Here is a 22,877-nt window from a genome sequence, read left to right as displayed (position 1 = left end):
CTCCAGAGGAAAGCGCGATGCGTCAAGGATGTCCCTCTCTGGATCCTGTGCATCTGTATAGACATATAGATGAGGCACGGCTGCCCCATCTCACCACCCTCTCACACTCCCTCATTGGCACTGGAGAGTCGTGACGGATGTCCGCATCACACCACTAGAAAGCAACTGAGGAAGGGGCCACTAAGCCCTTCCTGTGATCCGAGGAAGAGGATCCCTTCTGCGCCTTAGACTTCGCCTTGGCTGGAGGATCGGAATCGAAATCTGAGGCAAATAATGACTCGTCGCAGGAGTCCGCATCCCTCTTCGTCTTCTGCTCCTTTTTCTTCCTGGAAGCCGCTAACTCTTTGCAGTCCTTCCTTAAATAACCTTTGTGGTAACACTGGGCCTTCGAGTTCTTCATCTTTGAACCCCTCTTTGAAGCTACAAGAGCCTCACTTAAACCTCCATAATGTGACGGAAGCCTCCCCTGTAATCGCAAGGTAGCCTCATGCTCAAGTAGCATGGAGGACATGTGAAGAAAACTGACAGGAGTCATAGACGTCTGCGCCCGTAAAGCATTCGCCACGCCATCAAACTCCCTAGGAAGCTTGTAGAGTACCGTACCAACAAGATGTGCCTCTCATAGGGCAGACTGCATAGTACGAAGCTGGTCCTGGAGTTGGGTAATACGAAGTAGGAATGATTGAATCGTATGTTTGGATTCAAACTCTAGTTGCTGGAGCTAACCATATAGAGTAACAGCCCTCATGGTGGAAGGAGCCTCGTACATCAACTGTAACTTCGACCATACGTCTGAAGCTGTCGTACAGGAGGTGACCGCCGGTAGGACTTCTTTGGAAATACATCGAAGTAATGTTGAATAAGCACGGTCATCATCCGAATCCCATATAAGCACAGCCTCCTCATGGTTGTCTTCATCAAAATCAAATGGAACTGGAGAAGGTTGTCGAGGGCATGTCACAGCTCCGTTAACCACGTACCATAACCGCTTCTGAATAAACCAAGCCTTCATCACCACACTCCACGTGTAATAATCATGTCCATGGAGCTTGTCATCAGTGAATGTGCATGGAGGAGCCATCTGGAGAGGATTCAGAAAAGAAGTAGAGAAACGAAGGGATTGGGAGAGGAAACATAGCCAAACCACGAGCACAAACTGCAAAAAGCAAGAGTTCATGTGCAGTATAACCCAAAGTCTGATCAAAAGAAGCCAAAATCTGCTGCACAAAGTCAAAAAATCAGTCAAAAACTGTCAAAAACAGCAAAACGGCCTGATGATGTAAGCGCCCAGCCAGGAGGAGATGCAGAGATACCAAAACGCAGGCTGAAATGAAGATGCAGGCAATACGGATGCTGACAGCAGCAAAAAACGCAGGCAAAGCCGGTCGCCTGATTGGAGCAGCAGCCACCTGATCAGCAAGAGGGAAAACAGTCCTGAAATCAGCAATAAAACACAGCAGAAACACAAAACCTGAAAACCGATACCATGTCAGAAGTGGTGCAGCAATGGAAGCATAAACAACATGCTGAAATAAACTGCTGAAACACAAGACAAGAGAAAGAATAAACACAAATACAAATGAGAACTCAGATGTATGCCCGGGAAACGGAATCCATATCGAACACAAGAGAGCAGCATACAATAGTGAGTCACTGGCTGTGTGGGCACCCTGGCACCGGCTTCTCTCTCCTCAGAAGAATCCACAAATGATGGCTGAAGTACAGAAGAGGAGTAGGAGCCTGGCAATATATAGGCATAAAATGGGGGGAGCATTAAATACAGTCGGCCAGCATTAAATGCTCCCTAGCCCTAAAAAGGGCACTAGAAAATGCCAAAAAAAATACTGCCACAACCCCTGCAGCACAGACTCACCCTGAGCCGACTAATCAGCTAACAAAAAGCTCCTCATCCCTAGGATCCTAGCTGCAACTAGGCCATGGATTTTATGGAATTCGGAGCCTTTAGCCGCCACCTAGGAGAGAAACTATGACATCATTAGGTTGTACCTCACCATAACCAATCACTCAATCAATCTTAGTATCAAGAACTTTGACTATGGGCATCATAAAGAAGACTGTTCTTCCCAAGCCATAAAGCTTAAGGACAAATAAAACATTTACCTCAGGCTGGGGGACATAATAAACATCATCCAAGCAACAAAGCTTAAGGACAGATAGAAGAATCACCCCAAGCTGGGGGAACATAATAGAAATCGTCCAACCTTGCAAGATCCGGGTCTTCATCAATATCAAACTTGACACAACCAATAACCTAAATCACTGAGAAGTTGTTATCACTTTGTACATTCCTTGCCATCAAACTACGGGATGTAAAAAGATCCTCCTATGGAGTCATATGATGGGTTTTTCTATTGTCCACCATCCAAACGGCCTGATACCCATGAGGACATCTCAAGTGGGCCTCTATAGTAGCTTGATGTATAGGAAACTCATGCATTTGGACCAAGCTTCTTAGCAGATTAGTCAGCTCAGGGTGAGTCTGTGCTGCAGGGACTGTGGCAGTATTTTTTCTGGCATTTTCTGGTGCCCTTTTTAGGGCTAGGGAGCATTTAATGCTGGCTGACTGCATTAAATGCTCCCCCCATTTTATGCCTATATATTGTTGGGGCTCCTCCTCTTTCAGTACTTCAGCCATCATTTGTGGATTCTTCTGAGGAGAGAGGAGCCGGTGCCAGGGTGCCCACACAGCCAGTGATTCACTATTGTATGCTGCTATCTCGTGTTCGATATGGATTCCGTTTCCCGGGCATACATCTGAGTTCTCATCTGTATTTGTGTTTATTTTTTCTTGTCTTGTGTTTCAGCAGTTTATTTCAGCACGTTGTTTATGCTTCCATTGCTGCACCACTTCTGACATGGTATCAGTTTTCAGGTTTTGTGTTTCTGCTATGTTTTATTGCTGATTTCAGGATTGTTTTCCCTCTTGCTGATCAGGCGGCTGCTGCTCCAATCAGGCGACCAGCTTTGCCTGCGTTTTTTCCTGTAGTCAGCATCCGTACAGCCTGGGCCTTCATTTCCGCCTGCGTTTTGGTATTTCTGCATCTCCTCCTAGCTGGGTGTTTACATCATCAGGCCGTTTTTGCTGTTTTTGACAGCTTTTGGCTGATTTTTTGACTTTGTGCAGCAGATTTTGGCTTCTTTTGATCAGACTTTGGGTTATACTGCACGTGAACTCTTGCTTTTTGCAGTCTGTGCTCATGGTTTGGCTATGTTTCCTCTCCCAATCCCTTCTTTTCTCTACTTCTCTTCTGAGTCCTCTCCAGATGGCTCCTCCATGCACATCCACTGATGACAAGCTCATGGGCCTGATTATTCCACGTGGAGTGCGGTGATAAAGGCTTGGTTTATTAGGAAGCGGTTATGGTACGTGGTTAATGGAGACGTGACACGTCCTCGACAACCTTCTCCAGTTCCATCTGATTTTGATGAAGACAACCATGAGGAGGCTATGCTTACATGGGATTCGGATGATGCCTGTGCTTATTCAGTATTACTTCGATGTATTTCCAAAGAAGTCCTACTGGCGGTCACCTCCGGTACGACAGCTTCAGACGTATGGTCGAAGTTACAGTTGATGTATGAGGCTCCTTCCACCATGAGGGCCGTTACTCTATATGGTCAGCTCCAGCAACTGAAGTTTGAATCCAAAGATACGATTCAATCATTCCTACTTCGTGTTACCCAACTCCAGGACCAGCTTCGTACTATGCAGTCTGCCCTATCAAAGGCACATCTTGTTGGTACGGTACTCTACAAGCTTCCTCGGGAGTTTGATGGTGTGGCGAATGCTTTACGAGCGCAGACATCTACGACTCCTATCAGTTTTCTTCACATGTCCTCCATGCTACTTGAGCATGAGGCTACTTTGCGACTACAGGGGAGGCTTCTGTCACATTATGGAGGTTCAGGTGAAGCTCTTGCAGCTTCAAAGAGGGGTTCAAAGATGAAGAAGTCAAAGGCCCAATGTTACCACTGTGGCAAGAAAGGTCATTTAAGGAAGGACTGCAAAGAGTTAGCGGCTTCCAAGAAGAAAAGGAGCAGAAGATGAAGAGGGATGCGGACTCCTTCGACGAGTCATTATCTCCCTCAGATTTTGATTCCGATCCTCCAGCCAAGGCGAAGTCTAAGGTGCAGAAGGGATCCTCTTCCTCAGATCGCGGAAAGGGCTTAGTGGCCCCTTCCTCAGTTGCTTTCTAGTGGTAGTGATGCGGACATCCCTCACGACTCTCCAGTGCTAGAGAGGGAGTGTGAAAGGGTGGTGAGATGGGGCAGCCGTGCCTCATAGGATCTAGAGAGGGACATCCCTGACGCATCGCGCGAAGTCTGGCAAGTACAAATCCAAGTTCATGATGGGCTGGTTACTTGACAAAGAGCGGGAGGCTTTCGTCTGCGCTCACATGATGGGATACTTTGGCGGTTTTGGCCGAAGACTGGGATTCCATGGTCACATGTTCAGAGACATGTTTGGCACATTGGTCTTGTATGTCCTGTGTGACATAGGTGACATAACACAAAGAGCTGCTATGATTCTTCTCTATTTTCAGGTGGTGCTGTTATGATCGACATCGACATCAGATACTCTCCAAGGCATCTTGGTGGTAGGCTGGCCACTCACTGCTTGGATATCCATGGTTCTTCTGGTGGTTCTATGTTGTATAGTTTATGATATCCCATCATTGTACTATTGTATTGTATCAGATCACCCCTAAGCTGAGAGAGAGTGTTAGCAAATTAGTCACCTCAGGGTGAGTCTATGTTGTAGGGGCTGTGGCAGTAGTTTTTGTGGCATTTTCTGGTGCCCTTTTTAGGGCTAGGGAGCATTTAATGCTGGCCGACTGCATTAAATGCTCCCCCCATTTTATGCCTATATATTGTTGGGGCTCCTCCTCCTCTTTCAGTACTTCAGCCATCATTTGTGGATTCTTCTGAGGAGAGAGGAGCCGGTGCTAGGGTACCCACACAGCCAGTGATTCACTGTTGTATGCTGCTGTCTCGTGTTCGATATGGATTCCGTTTCCCGGGCATACATCTGAGTTCTCATCTGTATTTGTGTTTATTTTTTCTTGTCTTGTGTTTCAGCAGTTTATTTCAGCATGTTGTTTATGCTTCCATTGCTGCACCACTTCTGACAGAGCTTTCAACCTCTGATGTCTTAATAAAGATGAGGTGGGCTTGAGGACCAAAGTCCATCAGTGGTCTAGCATATTAGTATGACATCCCCTCGAGGGCCTAGAAAGGTGCAGATTGTAATGGCTAACGATGGTAATGTAACAGGAGGATCTCCATTACCCTTGTGTGTTTTGGTCGCCACCAACCTGCCTTCATTGAGAGAGGTTACCCTATGATTGTGGGGCAGGGATTTGAGTAGGGGATTTCTTAGGTTGTCTTCTTTTGGCCTTTGAGTGACACTCATTGTCAAAATAGCCAACCTTCTGACAGCGTTGGCAATACCTATTTTTCTTGGTTACATTCTATCATCCTGTTTTTAATTGTGACTGAATGTTACCCTGTGACTCACTCAACTTTTCTTCTTGAATTTGGGGAGCTCTCTTATGGACTTGGTCAAACATTCGCGCATAACACAACAGCTAGCACTCAAACTCATAGAAAGTAGGCATGGTCAGTTGTGAGATCACTAGTTGCATAAAGTTAAAATATTTAGGTGAAAATTTATTAAGGAACACTGTGACCTGGCCATCAAGTGACTTAAAGGTCCCGCAGTGGCAAACTCATTGGGCAACCACAGGTATCAGCTAAATTAACCTTAAGGTCATCTTCACTGCCTGTGATCTTGAACTACAAAGCGAGATTACAGTAGCAAACATGCTTGCAGGATCTTATCATTCATGGCCAAAAGTATTTACTGTAAATCATCACATACCCTTATTTTTACTAGCATCAGCATACAAGTTAGAGTAGCTGATAAATATTTAAACTGAAATAGAGTCTTTTTTGCTCAGTCCTTTGTCAATTAAAACCTTTCTGATTGGACCTTGCTCTACTATCAATGATCCAGCCTGGTAAGGAGGCAGATCAAAAGACAGTAAGCTATTACACTTTCTTCAAAAGATGGCTTTGCAATCTGCCTGAGCAATACAATAATTTTTTTTATAATACCAAGCTTGCAATCTTAACAGATCTTAAGCAACTTCCTAAGGAATTTTCCAATGCTATAAAACTTACTCTTAAAATACATACCCAGCCAGTCATTCAATACCTGATCAAGTGACAAATCCAATTCTCGGGCAATCTGCACGCATTCTTCATATGGAAGACGTCTGCTGTCATTTTCCAACACTCGTTTCTGAAGTTGAGTTCGTTGTTCTAGAGTCATAACGCGAACAGATGACCATGATCGAGGCCCAAACAGCTTCAAACACAACAATCCATTTCAGCTTTGGAACAATCAATACTTGTACAAGCAAATCGCTGAACATACACACATATATTTGCTACCTCTGGAACAGTTGACCCAGGAAAAGCCCGCCTTGAAATATATGATTGTCTTCCAGAAAAATAGTACTCTAAACTCTTCCAATACTTATCCAAGCTTTCTTTTGATGAAAGTGTGAAATAATGCCGTGGAGATGGACCAAGCTTCATAACATGAGTGCTTAAGGAAGCGGGTGGCTCAGGAGCTGGCTCATCAATGTATGGTCTCTGTTCTAATGCATACGTTACACTAGCTTGTGAGACTTTCCCAATGCTATCTTCAACAGAAGAAGGTATCATAACAATCCTGAGCAACTTGAAAACATCATGACACCACAACAAGCTTTAGAAATAGAACAAGAAACTGTAGTGGTTCCAGTGAATCAAGCTTCAACACAACCAACCTTTAGCTGCAAACTGAAATTACAAGCTTTTTTAATGTGCATGCCATGTTGTAGCAATGTATTAAGTGGGATGTCATATCGACAAAGTATAGCATGCTTACTGAGAGAGGATATAACTTGAGTTAACCGACATGTAAGGTCACATACAAATGTGTCACATTTTTTTCTCATAAAGATGATCTTCACATTTTCATCATGCATGTCATAAATTCTCCGAGTAGATGTTCTTGGAAATGTCATATTCAGAACTTTGGATTACTCAAACAGGATGCTTGTTTTGGTATGTTCAAAAACCAGGAAAGAGTGAAGAAAATTGCAAACCCCCCCCCCCCCCCCCAAAAAAAAGGAACTCATTTTGTGCAAACAGAATCGCAATTGGCAAGTATGATCTGGTAAGACTTTTGGATTTGCAGGTTTCAGTAAAATACCTTCAACCGACGCAATATGTCTACAAGCCAAGAGAGACGTCCACTGGCATTCGCATCCAACAATGCTGCAGACTCTCTTGTAGGAAGATCAGAAAGGCGCATCCCACGCCGGCAACATTCAGCTAAACCCTTGATATGTTTTGTTGTACCAATGACTTGTAGGAACAACTCCAAAGGCATTGATTGTACTGCAACAAGTAAAGAGAACATCCCTTGACCGCTTGAACTTGAAGAAACATCTCCTACAGCATCATTTTCATCAACCATCCCGCTAGCATCAGAGAAATTAGAGACATAGCCCCATAAAAAATGATGGAGCATGCGGCAACGGACCATTTTTGCAATTATAAAACCGTTATCCTGCAGAGTCCCTCCTTTATCAACAACTTGAGCCTCTGTTGGTGGCATCCTTTTTAAACCAGTCAAATCAGGAACATCCACACCAGGTCTGTGTTTCCTGTTACGCACTGCACTGTGGCTACGAATTTGTATATCAAAAGCTCTTTGGCGCTCATAGATTTTGTTCAGTAACTCTGGACCAACTTCCAGTGAAGGTAGCAAGATAACTTCCACAGTTCGAAATTGCCCACAGTTCGTTACTCCTGGAAGACTCACAAGAAGACACTTACATCGGCCCTCTTTCTGTAATTTTTCCAAATTTCGAAGGACAGTCTTCCTGTCTAAAAATGTGTCTTTTCTGTCTTCTAGTTCTTCAAGCCATCTATGTAGCTCACCTCGTGTAACAAACCCTTCTCTCTGCATGGAAGAAAATTTTACATTTTTGCTTCAGCAAGTTAGATACTGTCACATATCCGAAGATGTTAGAGAGCACTGACCTCAAGACGTTCCATTATCCACAACTCCCGCTGTGAATGTGCTGAAGATAGTGCCATGCGACGTTGAGGACCACTAGAAAAAGAAACTGTCAAAGACTCCTTCGAGACAGAAACATGCCCCTTAAGGTCAGATGCATCGGATAAAACATCATGCCTATCTTTTAGTTTCATATTTTGAGGATCATCATAAGGAAGCACTTCCGGCCCAGTCATTGGCAGTTCATCTTCAGTGACATCACTAATTTCCATACTAGCTGCTACTCTAGAATCAGTTTCACTATTATGTTCACTATACAGCTGATTCGCATCAAGCACATTCACTTTTCTTGATGAAGGTGCATCTTGAAGTAACGGTGATTTTCTTGAAGCAGGAGAAATATCTTCAGCATCCACAGATGTATCAGCACTCTGCCGCCCAATCCTTGACGGCATTTCATGTTTGTCAATGATAGCAGCTTCTGGGGCCCATACTCGATATTTTGTTGACCGTTTGTAATTCTCTGCTTCTAACCGCAGACCATGCAAGGGTATCATCTCAGTCAAACGTTGATAGTTTTTTCTGTTGTTGATTCCAAGGCGAGTAAAGATCTAAAATCAAGAACAACTTTAAATAATGTGCAAAGTTGAAATTTATCTAGGACATGTAACAACCAACAACCTTTGATTTCTACATCATGTACCTCTGTGACAGGCACCCCATCTGAGCCCCCTTGTCTGATGTAATCATATATTTGACGATCAAGAGAGAGTTCAGCCACCTGATCTGTCAACTGTCCACGCTTTGCACCTTTGAAACTTTGGTCAGTGCCACCTTCTTCACTACTTAAACTGCTGTACTTCAAGCTAAAAGCTTTTGGATCAAAAGGTTTCACAAGCCGTATACAAGAAAGAACCTGTAAGACCCTCAGATAAGATATTAGAACTTCAATCAGTAGAAGGCCCTTAAATATGACCTGTGTGGATCTTCAACTTTCAAGCTACATATTTGATTACCTTTTGGCCAATCTTGGCATCAAAAGCCTCAACTAAACCTGCTGAAGTCAACCTCGCCAACAGCTGCATAAAGAAGCTTGTAAACAAAGCACTACTTCAAAATTGGTTTTGATATTGTGAAATTTGTTCACCATTAGCAAGTCTAATATGAAAGAATTCAATGTTAATCTCAATATTTGACTTTACCCTTCGCCAAGTACGATGTCCTTTTTTAAACCGGTACCCTAAGCTTATCTTCAGGTCTGAGACAACAAGCACCTTCAAACAGCAGTAATAAATGGATATAATTTACCATATTTATACCCTGAAGACAACCAATTTTAAAGACAACATGGGAACAAGACAATCATCTAAGCATGTATACCTTTTCATCTGAATCTTCCAGTTTTGCACAGATTGCTCGTAATGCAGGAAGATCATCATTTATGCGTAGGTCTTTTGTTATACTGTCTTGACTGATTTCAGTACTGTTTGATATATCGCTAACTTTAATTCCATAATCTGAGCCATAATCTTGAATCTCATACCTTTGTTGAAATCCAAGCTTCCTCTCTTTAGCATAACATTTAAGATGCACAAGATTTGTAGCTACTGGACGTGGCCCTACCCTGAAGATAGAGGACTGCCTTACTAGCAGACCTCGTGACTCCAGATTCTTTATTATGTAAAAAAGCTTTTTCCCACTCATACCAAATTCTTTCCCCAGCTCAAATTGTGTTATTCCATCAGCTCTGCACATGTTGATATCCGAAGTGTTAGTTGTTTTATACAGATTTCTAAGAGACCTGCTATTGATCTCCTCAAATAATTCAAGCAAAATTTGGAACATGCATAAAAGAACCTTATTAAATGTGATTATGCATGTATTGTCAAAACTATAGATATCATACTACACAATATGATGTTTTATGAAGCATGTCTCTTCTTTGGAGGTAGGAGGAATACTTCTTCCATCGCATTTTATGAGGGGTAAAATGGAGGTGAAAAGAATGAGAAAGAAATAATTTCTTACCTTTGCATGCTGCTCTGGCTCATATACTTGCACTTCGATATCCATGCAGATTGGAGATGATCTAAAAGTCCCTACTTCTAAACATTTCCATAAGCTCCACAGTGATGAGCTATGAAACCAGTATCAAATCAGTGTCTTCTTCAAGTTTACACCTCCACACTATTCTCCTAGCCTGAGCTACTATCTTGATTGAAGAGAAACAAAGCTCAAGGTCCATCAGCTACCTTGCACCATCAGAGGAGTGACAAACAACCAATCAAGTTCAAGACCCTAGATCTCCTAAGTCCTAGGGTGCACATCCACATGCAAAAGGGTGTTGAGAAACCACTCCCTCAATTTCCGCACTTCAGTTAGGGTTTCGCCCACTGACAGCCCCAAAAGCGTTGATGTACACATTTTGGTCATTTCGTCAGTGGGCACCCACTCAATGGTACACCACCCTAGACAATTTATGCCTATAAATAGGACATCCCTTCGTTCATTCTTCACCACTCCAATCATTCTTCCTCCCTCTTCTTCCGTCACTCCACAATTCTTCCCTTCTCTCTCCAGCCCTTCCATTGCCCTCACACCCTTCTGGCGGACATTGCAGTTCGTGGTTCGTGGTTGCCTACTCCGTCTTCACCCTCCTGCTATCAAGCGTCAGCCTCTACCATCTCTTCAGCTGTGTTTTGGTGGCAGTCACACTCCTCTTCAGTTGGCACATCTTCCCTACAATTGGCAACAGCACTTCTACATTGGCATTGAACTCCATAGCTAGCAACCTCATCCACTCCCTTCAAGCTTTGTCAAATTTGCGTTTGGCTGCCTAGAGACCTCCTCCACATCTAGCATCACCTTCCCTAGCTAGGCGTCAACATCTTCCTGCATGGCTCAAATAGCTAAAGACCCTGTTCTTCAAAGAAGGCAAAGACAGGTTGCAGATTTGGCATCATCTACTAATTTCCCCCTTGTGTTGCATCACCAGGAGATAGAGATACCCTTCTCTTCCTCCACCACCCACCCTCCTTTTATAGGTTGAGACTCCGGAGTTACAACTTCTCCACAGGTAGATGCACAGACCACTAGGTGCTCCTCTTCCAACATCACCAAACCTCCTGCCAATGCTTGCCAACATGGACCTTTGCTCCCCACACCACCAAAGTATATGCATCTTCCCTCCGGCACTCATTGTCCCACCTCTCCCTTCTGGGCCACAAAATTTATTCCGCACCAGCTTTCAAATTTTTATGCTCAAGGCAATAAGACGCATCCAATGCGCACTAAGCCCTATTGAGCAAAAGGAGGATCATTAGGTGCCATGGCCTCCTCGCAACCATTGCAATGTGCTACAAAGGTTGCTTCTTCTACTTCTAGGGTTTCAAGAATGCCACCTTAACAACCTACGATTCTACAGTCCGCTCCCCCAAGAGACCGTGATTGTTGGATACCGTCTCCTTGGCAATCTACTCACTCACAGTCCACTCCATTGAGAGCCACTGAATGTCACCACCCCTTGGCTTAGCATGAGCCTCACCTTTCCCCACCCTCGACCACTCTTGTTCAAGATGCCACCTTTGGGAGTTCTTTGACGTCTTCGACACCCCAGTTACTTTCTTCATCACACCAGGCAACACTTCCTTCATCATCAACTGACTCCGTGATCCATGAGTTCTTAGATTGCGCATCTCTCGCATAGGGAGATTCAGAGGGGGATGTACTCTCTTTACCCTCAGAGGAGGCTTCTACTTCTTCTTTGGCTTCAGAGGGGGCCCTTGCGTCTCCAACCTCAAAGGGGGCACCTACTCATCATGAGGTTTTTCCCCACCATTCTCTCTTTGGGGATGGCTATCTTTGAGCATTTATTTATCCTATTGATACCTAGGATCTTCAGGTACCACCTAGCTCAGGGCCTTGGAGGTTCAACCCCGACTTGGTAACAAGGCCTTCGAATTTCTTCTAGCATGGAGTTACGGAGCTAGTGGCTTCTCTCCCAAGGTGGAGTCAAGTTCTACAATTCATCTTGTCTACTATTCCTTACTATAGATTACCTTTCAGGTGGAAATCTTTGATCTCCAAGATCCTGTACATCTTCGTATCTCTCTTCGCTCCTCTTTCTTCATCCCTTTTTGGGCCTAAGAGGTGTTGAGAAACCACTTCTTCAATTTCCACACTTCAATTAGGGTTTTGCACTGACAGTCCCAAAAAGGATTGGTGTCCACATTTTGGTCATTCCACTCAATGGTGCACCACCCTAGACACCTTATGCCTATAAATAGGCCGTCCCTCCATTCATTCTTCACCACTCTAGTCATTCTTCACCCCTCTTTTGTTGTCACTCCGACATTCTTCCCTTCTCTCTCCAGCCCTTCCACTTACCTCACACCTCTTCTGACGGACATTGCAGTTCATGGTTAGTGGCAGCCTACTCCGTCTTCCCCCTCCTACTATCAAGCGCCAGCCTCCACCATCTCTTCGGCTGCATTTTGGTGGCAGTCACCCTCCTCTTCAATTGGCGCTTCTTCCCTATAGTTGGCAACAGCACTTTTACGTTGGAGTCGTCCTCCATAGCTAGCAACCTCATCCACTCCCTTCAAGCTTTGTCAGATTTGCATTTGGTTGCCTAGAGACCTCCTCCACATCTGGCATCACCTTCCCCAACTGGGTGTCAACATCTTCCTGCCTGGCATCACCCCACATTTGACATCACTTTCTACAACCCCAAGTACCTGCATTTTTGGCTTGGCAGGCCTTCACAGGTTGTGTTTACCCTCCTGATGGCTGTCCCTTCATCACCTTGCAATCTCTATCTCATCAGGCATCAACTCACACAGGCCTCAAGGATTTGTGTTTGCAGCATAGGCCAGTTTCTTAGCATTGGAGGACTGCGCTTCGCTCCCTCGACAACTGGTGATCATCTTCCTCATCTCTGATGGCATCTGAGGACTATAGTTTGCTCCCTTGACAGCTGTCCTTCACCTTCCAGTGATTACTTCGATAGTCAATTGCCTAGAGGATTGCGTTTTGCTCGAGGACTATGTTTTGCTCCGTTCACTATGCAAATTCCCATAGGTGCTGCCCCCTAATTCAAACAGATAAGTGCAGTCATCTTCTGAGCTTCAGCTCTACTGTATCAGCTTTCCTTCTCATAGCATGATTCAATGCATCATCATCATGCTCTTGTGTTTTTGAGTTTCTCTTCTCTCTTAGTGTTTGCCATACACACACTATGTTTCTCCCCGCAAACCCTACTGTCTCTCTACACCGTTGCATATCTTAACAAAGGGGACCTCATCTAGAAACATGACCATGATCAGAGTGACCTCTTAAGACTTTGTAACCACCTCCAGACCAAAGGATTAAAAAGTATCACAAAGGTTATAAAACCTTCATATGTACCAAGGCAATGGAACCATAATGTTTTACAGTTCTGCAAAAATTTGGAACGAAGACATATGGTATGCATTACCATACTTGACCAAACATTCTTTTTAAAGCAAAGTGGCAATTGGCCTAGGCTTTAATGTTTTTTTATCGGATCGCTTGCATGCTCTTTCTACAATCTATAGCATTGAAAACTTCTCTCTTAAACCTTGTAGATCTATGATATCTACCTATTTGCCAAGTAATGAATCTAAACCTTGTGGATCTATATAATTGATCTATTGGGCAAGTAATGAATCTTAAAGTATTCCCCTCTCTGCTATCCCTTCTCTTGTGCCAACCTAAGAACTCCACAATTACTTGGAATTACAAACATGAATAACATAGGAGTGGGGTGGCCCCATGCCAAGATCAAGGTACTAAAAAATAGGTAATTTAAGAATTTCTCATTATTATGAAATAAACAGTTAAGAAGTATAGAGAGAAACTTCAAAAGGACCACTTTAAAGACCATATTACACAAGTCCACAAATTGCGAGCAAGGTATACATCCCTATTATTGAATTGATCTTATTAAAGAAAAAAATGGATGGTGAGTGTGCCAGTGTATATGTGAGAGTAGATTGCAGTAACAGTGAGGAAAGGAGTGAAAAGTGATGATGCAAGTGCAGAAGATATGGGCAAAACGAATGTTCAAAAGAAAACACGTTCAAAAATGTAGAATTTTTCATGTTTGGCTCACCATTTTGCTGAATGCCCCTACCCCCCTATCAAGAACGTTTCTAACACGGAAAGCCTTTAGGGAATGGTAACAGGAATGTCCCATCAAGTAGGAACACTCTTCCATTCCCCTCCATTTAGAAATGGCATTCTCCCATTCGTAGCTACCGTTCCACCCATTCCATGTTGCTAGGGGGAGTCCCTCTTTTAACTCTGGAGTCTCCTCAGGCCTCCTTGTAGCTGCATTTTGCAGCCCACCCCAAATGTGCACTTCCTAAACTGTGTTTTTTTAGTATGAATCTACATTTGCAGACAGCATCACGTTCACCCTTTATGATCTGCATTATTGCAATATCTGTTGTCAAATGGTTTCCCCATTCCTCCCAAGCATCAGGGTTAAAACCCTACTTCAAAATATGGAAGATATCCATCGAACATCATTCAATCACATGGCTAGTCATGTAGTGCTCCATCCATCCAACCCCCTTTTTTTGTATCCCTACATGGATATTGCATTGTACATCACTATACACTTTGATTTGCACATGTAACATTTTGGTCTCATAATCTCTCTCTCTCTCTCTCTTTTTCGTGAAGATAATTGAATTAAGTAGTAAATATTTACATCAAACCATCAGGTCAGCATTCTCTCTATATCTCTTACTTTCTGTTACATCAGACCATCAGGTCATCAAAGAAACTGACGAAAGACTATCAAGACTTTAATACAAAGAAAAAATCACACAGAAAGGACAACTGGAGTAGAGCAAACAATATCTAGCCACGGAGCAGCAATGTCAAGAAGAACCAAGTCAGCTAATATCATAGAAGAAATCTGCCATAGCACTAAACCTCGAACATGGGCCACATGACCATGGATGCCCGAAGCCAAATCAAAAATAAAGGCATTCCGAGTACGCCAAATATGCCACAGGGCAGTCCATCTAAGGAAATGGAAGAGGCACGAATAATCAGAATGCAAAGAAGGCATAGAGGGGAGCTTTCCCATGATCCATGAACAAGCTGTTATCCGGAGCTGAGTCGCCGAGAACCACACTCCAGAGATAAAACTCCAGATCTGTCGTGCAACCAGACAAGAGACAAAAAGATGAAGCAATGTTTCATCACATGTAGTGCAGAATACACAATGACCAGCAAAGATCTTTCGCGTGCACGCAACACCTCTCCAGTTGGAAGACCACCAATCAGAGTCTCCACAATAAGACTTTACCCTGATAGGGAACCTTAGACTTCCAAAGCTGAATGAATCTTTCCTACCACTTCTTTTTGTCATCCCTAATATGCCATAATTTATTCACCTTTGTAGTGACCCATCTCTTGGCCTCCACCATCTGATGATATATCTGGTTAGCAAACCTCTTCTCGAAATCATCCAGAAGCACAAACATCCAGTCACGCCATGGATACAATGGCTATAGCACTGGCAAAAGAGAGAACCTCTGAAGTCTGACCTGTATGGATGACCAAATGTCACAATATCCACGGGGTACCCGAAAGTCCTGACAAATATGCCGAAAAGAATAAAGGCGGGACTTCCCAAGAATAACATCATCAAAAACTGTCTGCAAACCCAAATGCGCCATCCGGTTAAACTTGACTCTCTGCCAATCTTTATCCGGCCAATCCAACAACCTGGAGGATGCCAATACTTCTCTTTGCAATGAATTCACCTCCTTATGAATATCAAGGGGCCGCCAAACTGAAAAATGTAAGATCTCCTACCGGGATGCAATTAAATGAGAAAGGAGAAAAGATTAGGAGATCTTAATAGGCCCCGAGGAATTAAGCACATGCCACCAAGAAGCATAAATAACCGTGTTACCATGAGAGATGCCAGTCTTTTCAATGAAAAATTTAGCAATCTCTGACCAAGGATGACTCTATACACATAAAGCCTACAAAAGGGCATAGTTACTTGGAGTTTCGGAAACGGTGAAACGAGAACGGTGGGGAAACGGTAGAAACAGAGTTTTGTCTCCAGGAAGAAACAGGGAAACGGGGATACAAGGAAATATGTAACCCCGATTTAATATATAATATAGATAATAGATGACAATAAGCCACACTTGTCACTTGATCGAGAAATACTTACATACATGAACTCCTCAATCCTACATTGACACATGTATAAGTTTATAACAAATCACAATCATAAATATGCACACAATTAGTGTCTTCTAGACTCTAAAAATAAGTTAATACCACAATGGAAAAAGTTAAAACTTTAAAAGGAACTTACTTTGAGCGAGAAAGATAGGCATTGCTCTCAAAAGCCTCTCTGATCTTATCCATATACTCATACAACAATTCCATGGTACTCCCCTCCATGTCACTGATGCGTTAAACAGAGTAGATAGGCTTGATGGACTTCAAAAAAGCTTCAGCCTCCAAGAACCATGTCTCATCCATAGCGTGTCGTGCAAATGCCCTATAGTGTGTATCTTGATGCTCAAGCATGGCTGACCACTCTCTGGACACAACTGTGCGCATCAAGCCCTGGCGCACTCGTACAATCCGCTCAACAACTATAAACATATACGCAAAGCGTGTGCTAGATGGCTTCAGCAACTCAAGGTCACTGTGTGCACGATAGATGCTCAACACTTTAGGCCTCTTGGTGACAAAGTTCACCATGGACTTTGCAGTAGTAAGAATAGTGTCTACCCAATTCAATTTTTGCAAGTCCTCCATCAATAAATCAAGAGAGTGTGATGCACACGGAGTCCATCTAATCTTGGGATAGGCAGCCTCAAGAATTTGCCCCATGGAAACACAATTGGAACCATTATCTGTAATCACTTGCACCACATTTTCTGGCCCGATCTCCTCAATGGCTGTGCGTATATGCCCATAGATGTACGAGCCTGTGATCATTGTACCAGGAGCTAAAGCATCAATGGCTCTCAAGAACATTGTCCCCTTGCATGAGGACACTAGAATGTTATAGACACTGCATTTACGTTCATCTGTCCACCCATCACATAACACAGTACATCCATACTTTACCCAAGTGGCCTTCAATGGTTCTAACTGAGCCTGTATACGCATCTTCTCATTTTTCAGTTCTCGTGTGCGCATACCATCATAGGATGGACCTTCCCACTCGCATCCAATACGGCTAACGGCCCTCATGGCTGATCTCCATCGTAGTATTCGCAATACATAAAAAGGTATAGCACACTGTATAAAGCAGCGAGTGAGCTCTCTAGTGGCCTCTTGAATAGCTTGCTTTTGCAAGCTTGCCTGAATGCTTGCCTTCTAAAGTGACCCTTTTGCTGGCCCTGCCACTGTACCTGTACCAACTCCACTTCCATTATTAGTGGACCCTGCCAATGGAGTCCTGTGCGTCCCAGCCCCTCCCATTGAAGCTGCATCTAACTCCAATGTAGCTCTACTCCTCTTTGATGGCCCTATTGCTGTAGAAGCTACATCATCTACTCCCCTCTCCCCTATAATTGATGCACTTTGATTGCCTAACCGACTGAGCTTCCACGCTTGAAGAGAAGCCTTCACGTCTACGGGTACATTTGGACACGGGCCTATGTCTTTATTTGCCGCATGTGCAAGATGATCTTTGATCCTTGTGGCTGCCCCTCTTTCAATGCCACAATAATTACATCTCCATCGCTTGGAGCCACCACCACCTCTACACTCGGTGAGAATCGTCACATGATCCCATGCAGCATCCTTCACCATGATGAGTGCAGGGCCCAGGCTGCAGCGTGAGGTGGTCACAGCTTCACGAATCAGAATCACGATTCACAGGCTACAACCTACAACCACACAGAAATTTGAGATAGAACATTCGAGATAAGAGAGACAGAGAGAGAGAGAATGTGGGTGTGTGTGTGTGCGTGGCTCTGGAGTCCTCAGTCGACAAAGGAGCAGGCCCGACAAAGTGGAGAGAAGAAACGTAGGCAGGTGAAAAGTCGACTGGAATGTGGGAATCTGGGGGCGCTCACGTTCGGGCCAAAGTTTTGCCCCAAATCACAATCTGCAAAAACGTCGTTTCTTGGGCATTTCCATTTCTAGAAACGCTGTAGCATTTCTAAAATGCCAGAAACGCCGTTTCGTGTAACCATGCAAAAGGGCCAACCTCAAGGTTGTCATGCAAATTAACATCCAATAAAGCTGCACCCCCCATCCGTTTAGGCGTAGTCACATGCTACCACGAAATTCAAACCTGTCCCAAATGATTGCCTTTCTTTTTCCACAACATGAATCTGATAGGATGAACCAATTCCAAGAGGGACTTCTTAGTCCAGGGAAGCAATGGCAGAAAGAACAATATCATATTAATCATAATACATTAAGCAACTTTCAGTCTAACATGTAAAGGCCAATCTTGAGATTTCCAGTACATGAACCTATCATGAATCCGGGAGGCCATCCAATCCAATAGGGCCCGGGGTGCTACCTCCACACCGATAGGATATCCCAAGTGTTCAGTTATATTTCCCTTTGAGATCACAATTCCATGCCAGCCCAAGGCCTGTAGATCAATCTCCGTACAGGAGAGCAGTGTAGATTTCTGACTATTAATATGAAGACACGATACCAAAGCAAAAAGATTCCACGCCACCATTGCCCGATTAACATTAGTGCGATCAGCCTTAAGGAACATAAAAGAATCGTCTGCCAAAGATTGATCCATAAGTTGAGTGCCACTGGGAAGAGACAAGCCAACCATCTCGCCTTGATCAGCCAACGTATCCAACAATGAGAGCATCGGGCGAGTGACCAAAGCGAACAGTAAAGGGCTGAGAGAGCAGCCTTGCCTAAGAGACCAAGATAAGGCAATTTCCTCCGCGATCCCTCCATTAAGAGCAATATGAGCCATAGCTCCCTGACTAATGGTATCAACAAGAGAAACCATGCGAGGACCGAATCCCATTGTAGACAATAATTGCCACAAAAAAGCCCAGCTAACATGATCAAATGCCTTCTCAATATCAAGTTGAAGCATAACTACTTACTGGCCTAAAGCTTGAGCATAGTCAATTCCTAGTTGAACATTCAAAATGTTATGCATTATATTCTAACCTTTAATGAAACCATATTGACGTGGATGAACTACGTGCGGAAAAACTTTCTATAATCTGTTGGCAATGATTTTGGAGAAGATTTTATATAACGAACCCATAACCGAAATGGGTCTCCATTGTTTCAAAGAGGTTGGAGAGGGAACCTTGGGCAACAACCGAATGACAGCAATCTTCCAGTCTAATGGCATCATACCATAATTCCACACTTGCTGCCACAAGCGAGTCAATGGGTCTTTAAGCTGCTCCACACGAGCTGAAAACAACTCATTAGGAAGCCCATCCCAGCCAAGACTTTTCCTTCGGGGCAGGTGGGACAGCACTTCTTCCACTTCATCTTCTGAAATATCAGCCTCCATTAAATCCACCCATTCTGGTTTGCTAACCAACTCACAAATATATCAACGAGTAGAGTGAACAGCCTCAGAAAAAATATCTTGCGGACCCAGCAAGGACTTATAAAAGTCAACACACGTCCGAATGATGGAGGCAAGATCAATCACCATAGCATCCTGTTCATCCATTAAACGTACAATATTTTCCCGGGCATATTTCTGGTGCAGACGAGCAAAGAATTGATGGGATTGACAATTATTATCGTATAAAGCTTCAACTCTGGCCAACAATTTGTATTTTGCATATTCCTCTTCCTGAAGAGAATGAACCCTGCCTTTCAACCATTCAATGCATGTGACCAAGTCATCATTAGAATCCCCGGATTGACTCAGAGACAAGGAGTGGGTCAATAAAGATTGGGCATTCTATAATTCAGCTCATAATGAGGAAGCATGCTGAATACCAAACTGACGAGATAACTCTCATGCATTATCCTTAAAAACAGCCTATGCATCCCTCCCTCCAAATAGGACCTTCAAGCTAAAAGAAGCAATCGGTTGTTGAACACATTTCAAAAACTGATTCTGTTGCAGAAAAGATTGATTAAAATGAAGAGGCAATCGAGCAAGAAGAGCCTTAAACACATGAACAGGTCTATGGGTCATTTCCAAGACCAAAGGATAGTGATCTGATAAGACATGTTGTCGTTCCACCCACATGTCAATAACTGCAGGAAGAAAGGAATCACTCTGACAAATATATATCCGATCCAATCTGGCCCAGGTGTTAGGATGCTGCAAAGAACAATAAATATGACCAGATTGCGATGGATACATCCAGGACCACATGTCCTGCTTCAAAGACCTAGCTGCAAGGGCATCCCAAGCTTGTCGCTCAGGACCATCCATGACTGAGTGCAGAGAAGTCGCATGATCCCCAAATACACATGCATTAAAGTCACCCATGACAAAACCTTGACGAGCCATGGCAAGGCAGTGCAGGTCATCCAAAGTTGACGATGTTCCCTTGCAGTAGAAGGAGCATACGCGCCCACCAACCACAAAACCTCTCCCTCATAAAGTATTTCTAGAATCACAAATCAACCTCAAGGGTCCTGAGAAACCAGCGATGGTTGTAGGAAGGATTTGACAGCCAACATGACTCCAGATTTATATGGAGCTCGACCACTGAAAAAAACTACATAATCCTTATAAACATAAGAAGATCCAGCCAAAGTGTGTTGTTTATGCTCCACAGCACAAAATACATCCCATTTTCCAGCAAACACAACTTTCCACAACCAATACTGCTTGCTACCTGAAGATATACCTTTCACATTCCACAAAGCAATTCTCATAATAAATCAGAAATGAGAAAAACTATTGAACCATTGCTTTCCCTTTTCCTTTTATGTCTATAGCTTTAGCTGCCTGGAATCTTTCCATCTCACTTCGGATTACATCTACAATGCCTGCCCTCTGCAAACCAGCAATCAAAGCACGAGAAGGAAACTGTTGTTGCTATGAACGAAAAATATCCCTAGGAGGCACAAGCATCCCCCGCACATCAAAGCACAAAGCAGAATCAGAGTTCCTTTTATCATCCCCTGCCGGAGCACGTGAAGATTGAGGATTCATGTAAAACCCCTTACCTCTGCATTGAAAGGTATGAGTGATGGGGTGCAGCAGTGGGTGGCCATGAGTCAAACGAGAAGCTTGTCTGGTATTACGTCTAACCACTGAGACCCAAGAATCTTCCCAAGGAGACACATTCCCGTTAGCCCCAAGGAAAGTATGCTCAAGACCCACTTGAGAAACCTCCTTCTTTCCTTCATCACGACCATGTTGGGGAAGCATCTCAGGATTAGCTTGTGGCTACTAAAGTATGTGCCGAGGATGGTGGTCTTGCATATCCATGTTTGGATCTATAGTTCGTTGCAAAATCTCAAGATTTTTGTCACATTCTAAAATGAAATGGCCGAATTGATCACATCTGAAACAGTGTCTAGCAAAAGTTACCCATTTCAACTCATAAACCAAAGTTTGCAATCCTGGAACCTCAAAACGAATTTTGGTAGGCGAGGTTTCCCTGTATCCCAAAGCATGCATCCCCTGTTTCTAATGCGGAAAGCCAGCCGAGGTTCCACCAACACCTCACCAAGGGTTCTCAAAACTAACGGGAGGAGTCTCCAAAGATGCGCAGGAAAATCAACCACCTCCATCCAAATAGGACATGCCTGCCCCAACACCTCCTGAAACTCGGCCATGGGCCTCCAAGTGACCATGTGAACAAGCTGCCCATCCAAAAACAAAGGAATGCGCTGCATAATAAAAGTCCGCACTTCCGAGGAGTAAAAAAGCACCTCAAAAAACCCCTTCAGACCATCATAAATCTCTCCAACAAGAGGAGCTTGCATATGCCCTAAAGCATCATCTTGGCACTGTTCAACTCTTACAAGCATGGACTGCAGCCAAGTACGTATCCTAGTGATCAAGGGAGTCCTTCCAGTAAAGTAAAAGATGGCTGCTCTCTCATGGAAAGCAGCAATCTACTGTAGGACCAATTCCATTCCCATGATTGCAATTTTACGATCCCCATTCGGTAAAGAGTTAGCTTTGCCCTCATTAACATGGACATAATCGGACATAAGATGATTGGCAGTGGCCAGCATGAACTAAAGAGACTCATCAGGTTGTGAACCAAAAGCATGAACCTCTGGTTGAGGCAAATTTGGGGGGCATAATACCGATTCTTCAACCGACATCTTCTGACGTTTACATGTCTCATCCCCATCGGTCAACATCCCGGAATCCTCAGCCAACAAATCACTATCCGAATCCAGCAGAATTTGGTCATTTCCATTCCCTAAATCTGGTCGAGAAAGGCCATATCGATACCATTTGTCACCTGCAAATTATCCATCTCAGAACTACATGCTAAGCACGAACTTCTTTGTGACCCCTCTTGCAGGCTGGCAGACCGCGAGCTGCTGTCTCTCTCTCTCTCTCTCTCTCTCTCTCTCTCTCTCTCTCTCTCTCTCTCTGTGTTTGATAGTCGGGCCCCCACAAGAGGAAAATAAGGGCACACGACAAATCAGTCTGCATGTGCAGCGTGGCCAAAGAATTTGGGACAGGAGGTCAGCATGGTAGATTCCGGCTCAATCTGATCCGCCTGGCAGCAAGGAAGCCTAGACACATGCCAGACGGCACTAGGGCCAAGATGCCCAAGCATCAAAGGGGCAATCGTCACTGCCAATCCGCCTTGGATAT

General features: G+C 43.9%; 1 protein-coding gene and 1 pseudogene across 5 annotated transcripts in view; both read right to left on the bottom strand.

The window, feature by feature from the left end:
* The window catches only part of LOC148040851 (uncharacterized), a 149,899-nt gene that overhangs the window by 104,849 nt on the left and 22,173 nt on the right, over window positions 1-22,877 (bottom strand). For 4 of the 5 annotated variants that reach the window (XR_015689337.1, XM_087670380.1, XM_087670404.1 and 1 more), the window contains exons 3-10: window positions 9,479-9,845; window positions 9,301-9,372; window positions 9,115-9,177; window positions 8,802-9,014; window positions 8,122-8,709; window positions 7,286-8,041; window positions 6,478-6,768; window positions 6,239-6,391 (exon numbers count right to left, since the gene is read on the bottom strand). Coding sequence is in view for 4 of the 5 variants with exons in the window: in XM_087670380.1 (XP_087526506.1) it covers window positions 6,239-6,391; window positions 6,478-6,768; window positions 7,286-8,041; window positions 8,122-8,709; window positions 8,802-9,014; window positions 9,115-9,177; window positions 9,301-9,372; window positions 9,479-9,845 (2,503 nt within the window). In the remaining variant the exon portion in view is untranslated. Of the gene's footprint in view, window positions 1-6,238; window positions 6,392-6,477; window positions 6,769-7,285; window positions 8,042-8,121; window positions 8,710-8,801; window positions 9,015-9,114; window positions 9,191-9,300; window positions 9,373-9,478; window positions 9,846-22,877 lie in introns of those variants that run through there. The other variant, XM_087670459.1, reaches the window with a different exon arrangement.
* Window positions 16,466-17,587, bottom strand: LOC148040852 (uncharacterized; annotated as a pseudogene).

The sequence above is a fragment of the Lygodium microphyllum genome, chromosome 1 (genome assembly GCF_053477565.2).
Source record: "Lygodium microphyllum isolate KBCC chromosome 1, Lygodium_microphyllum_v1.1.10, whole genome shotgun sequence".
In the NCBI taxonomy this organism is placed as follows: Eukaryota; Viridiplantae; Streptophyta; class Polypodiopsida; order Schizaeales; family Lygodiaceae; genus Lygodium; species Lygodium microphyllum.
The sequence above is the reverse complement of the archived record's forward strand: the minus strand, read 5'-3'. Positions and strand labels throughout refer to the sequence as shown.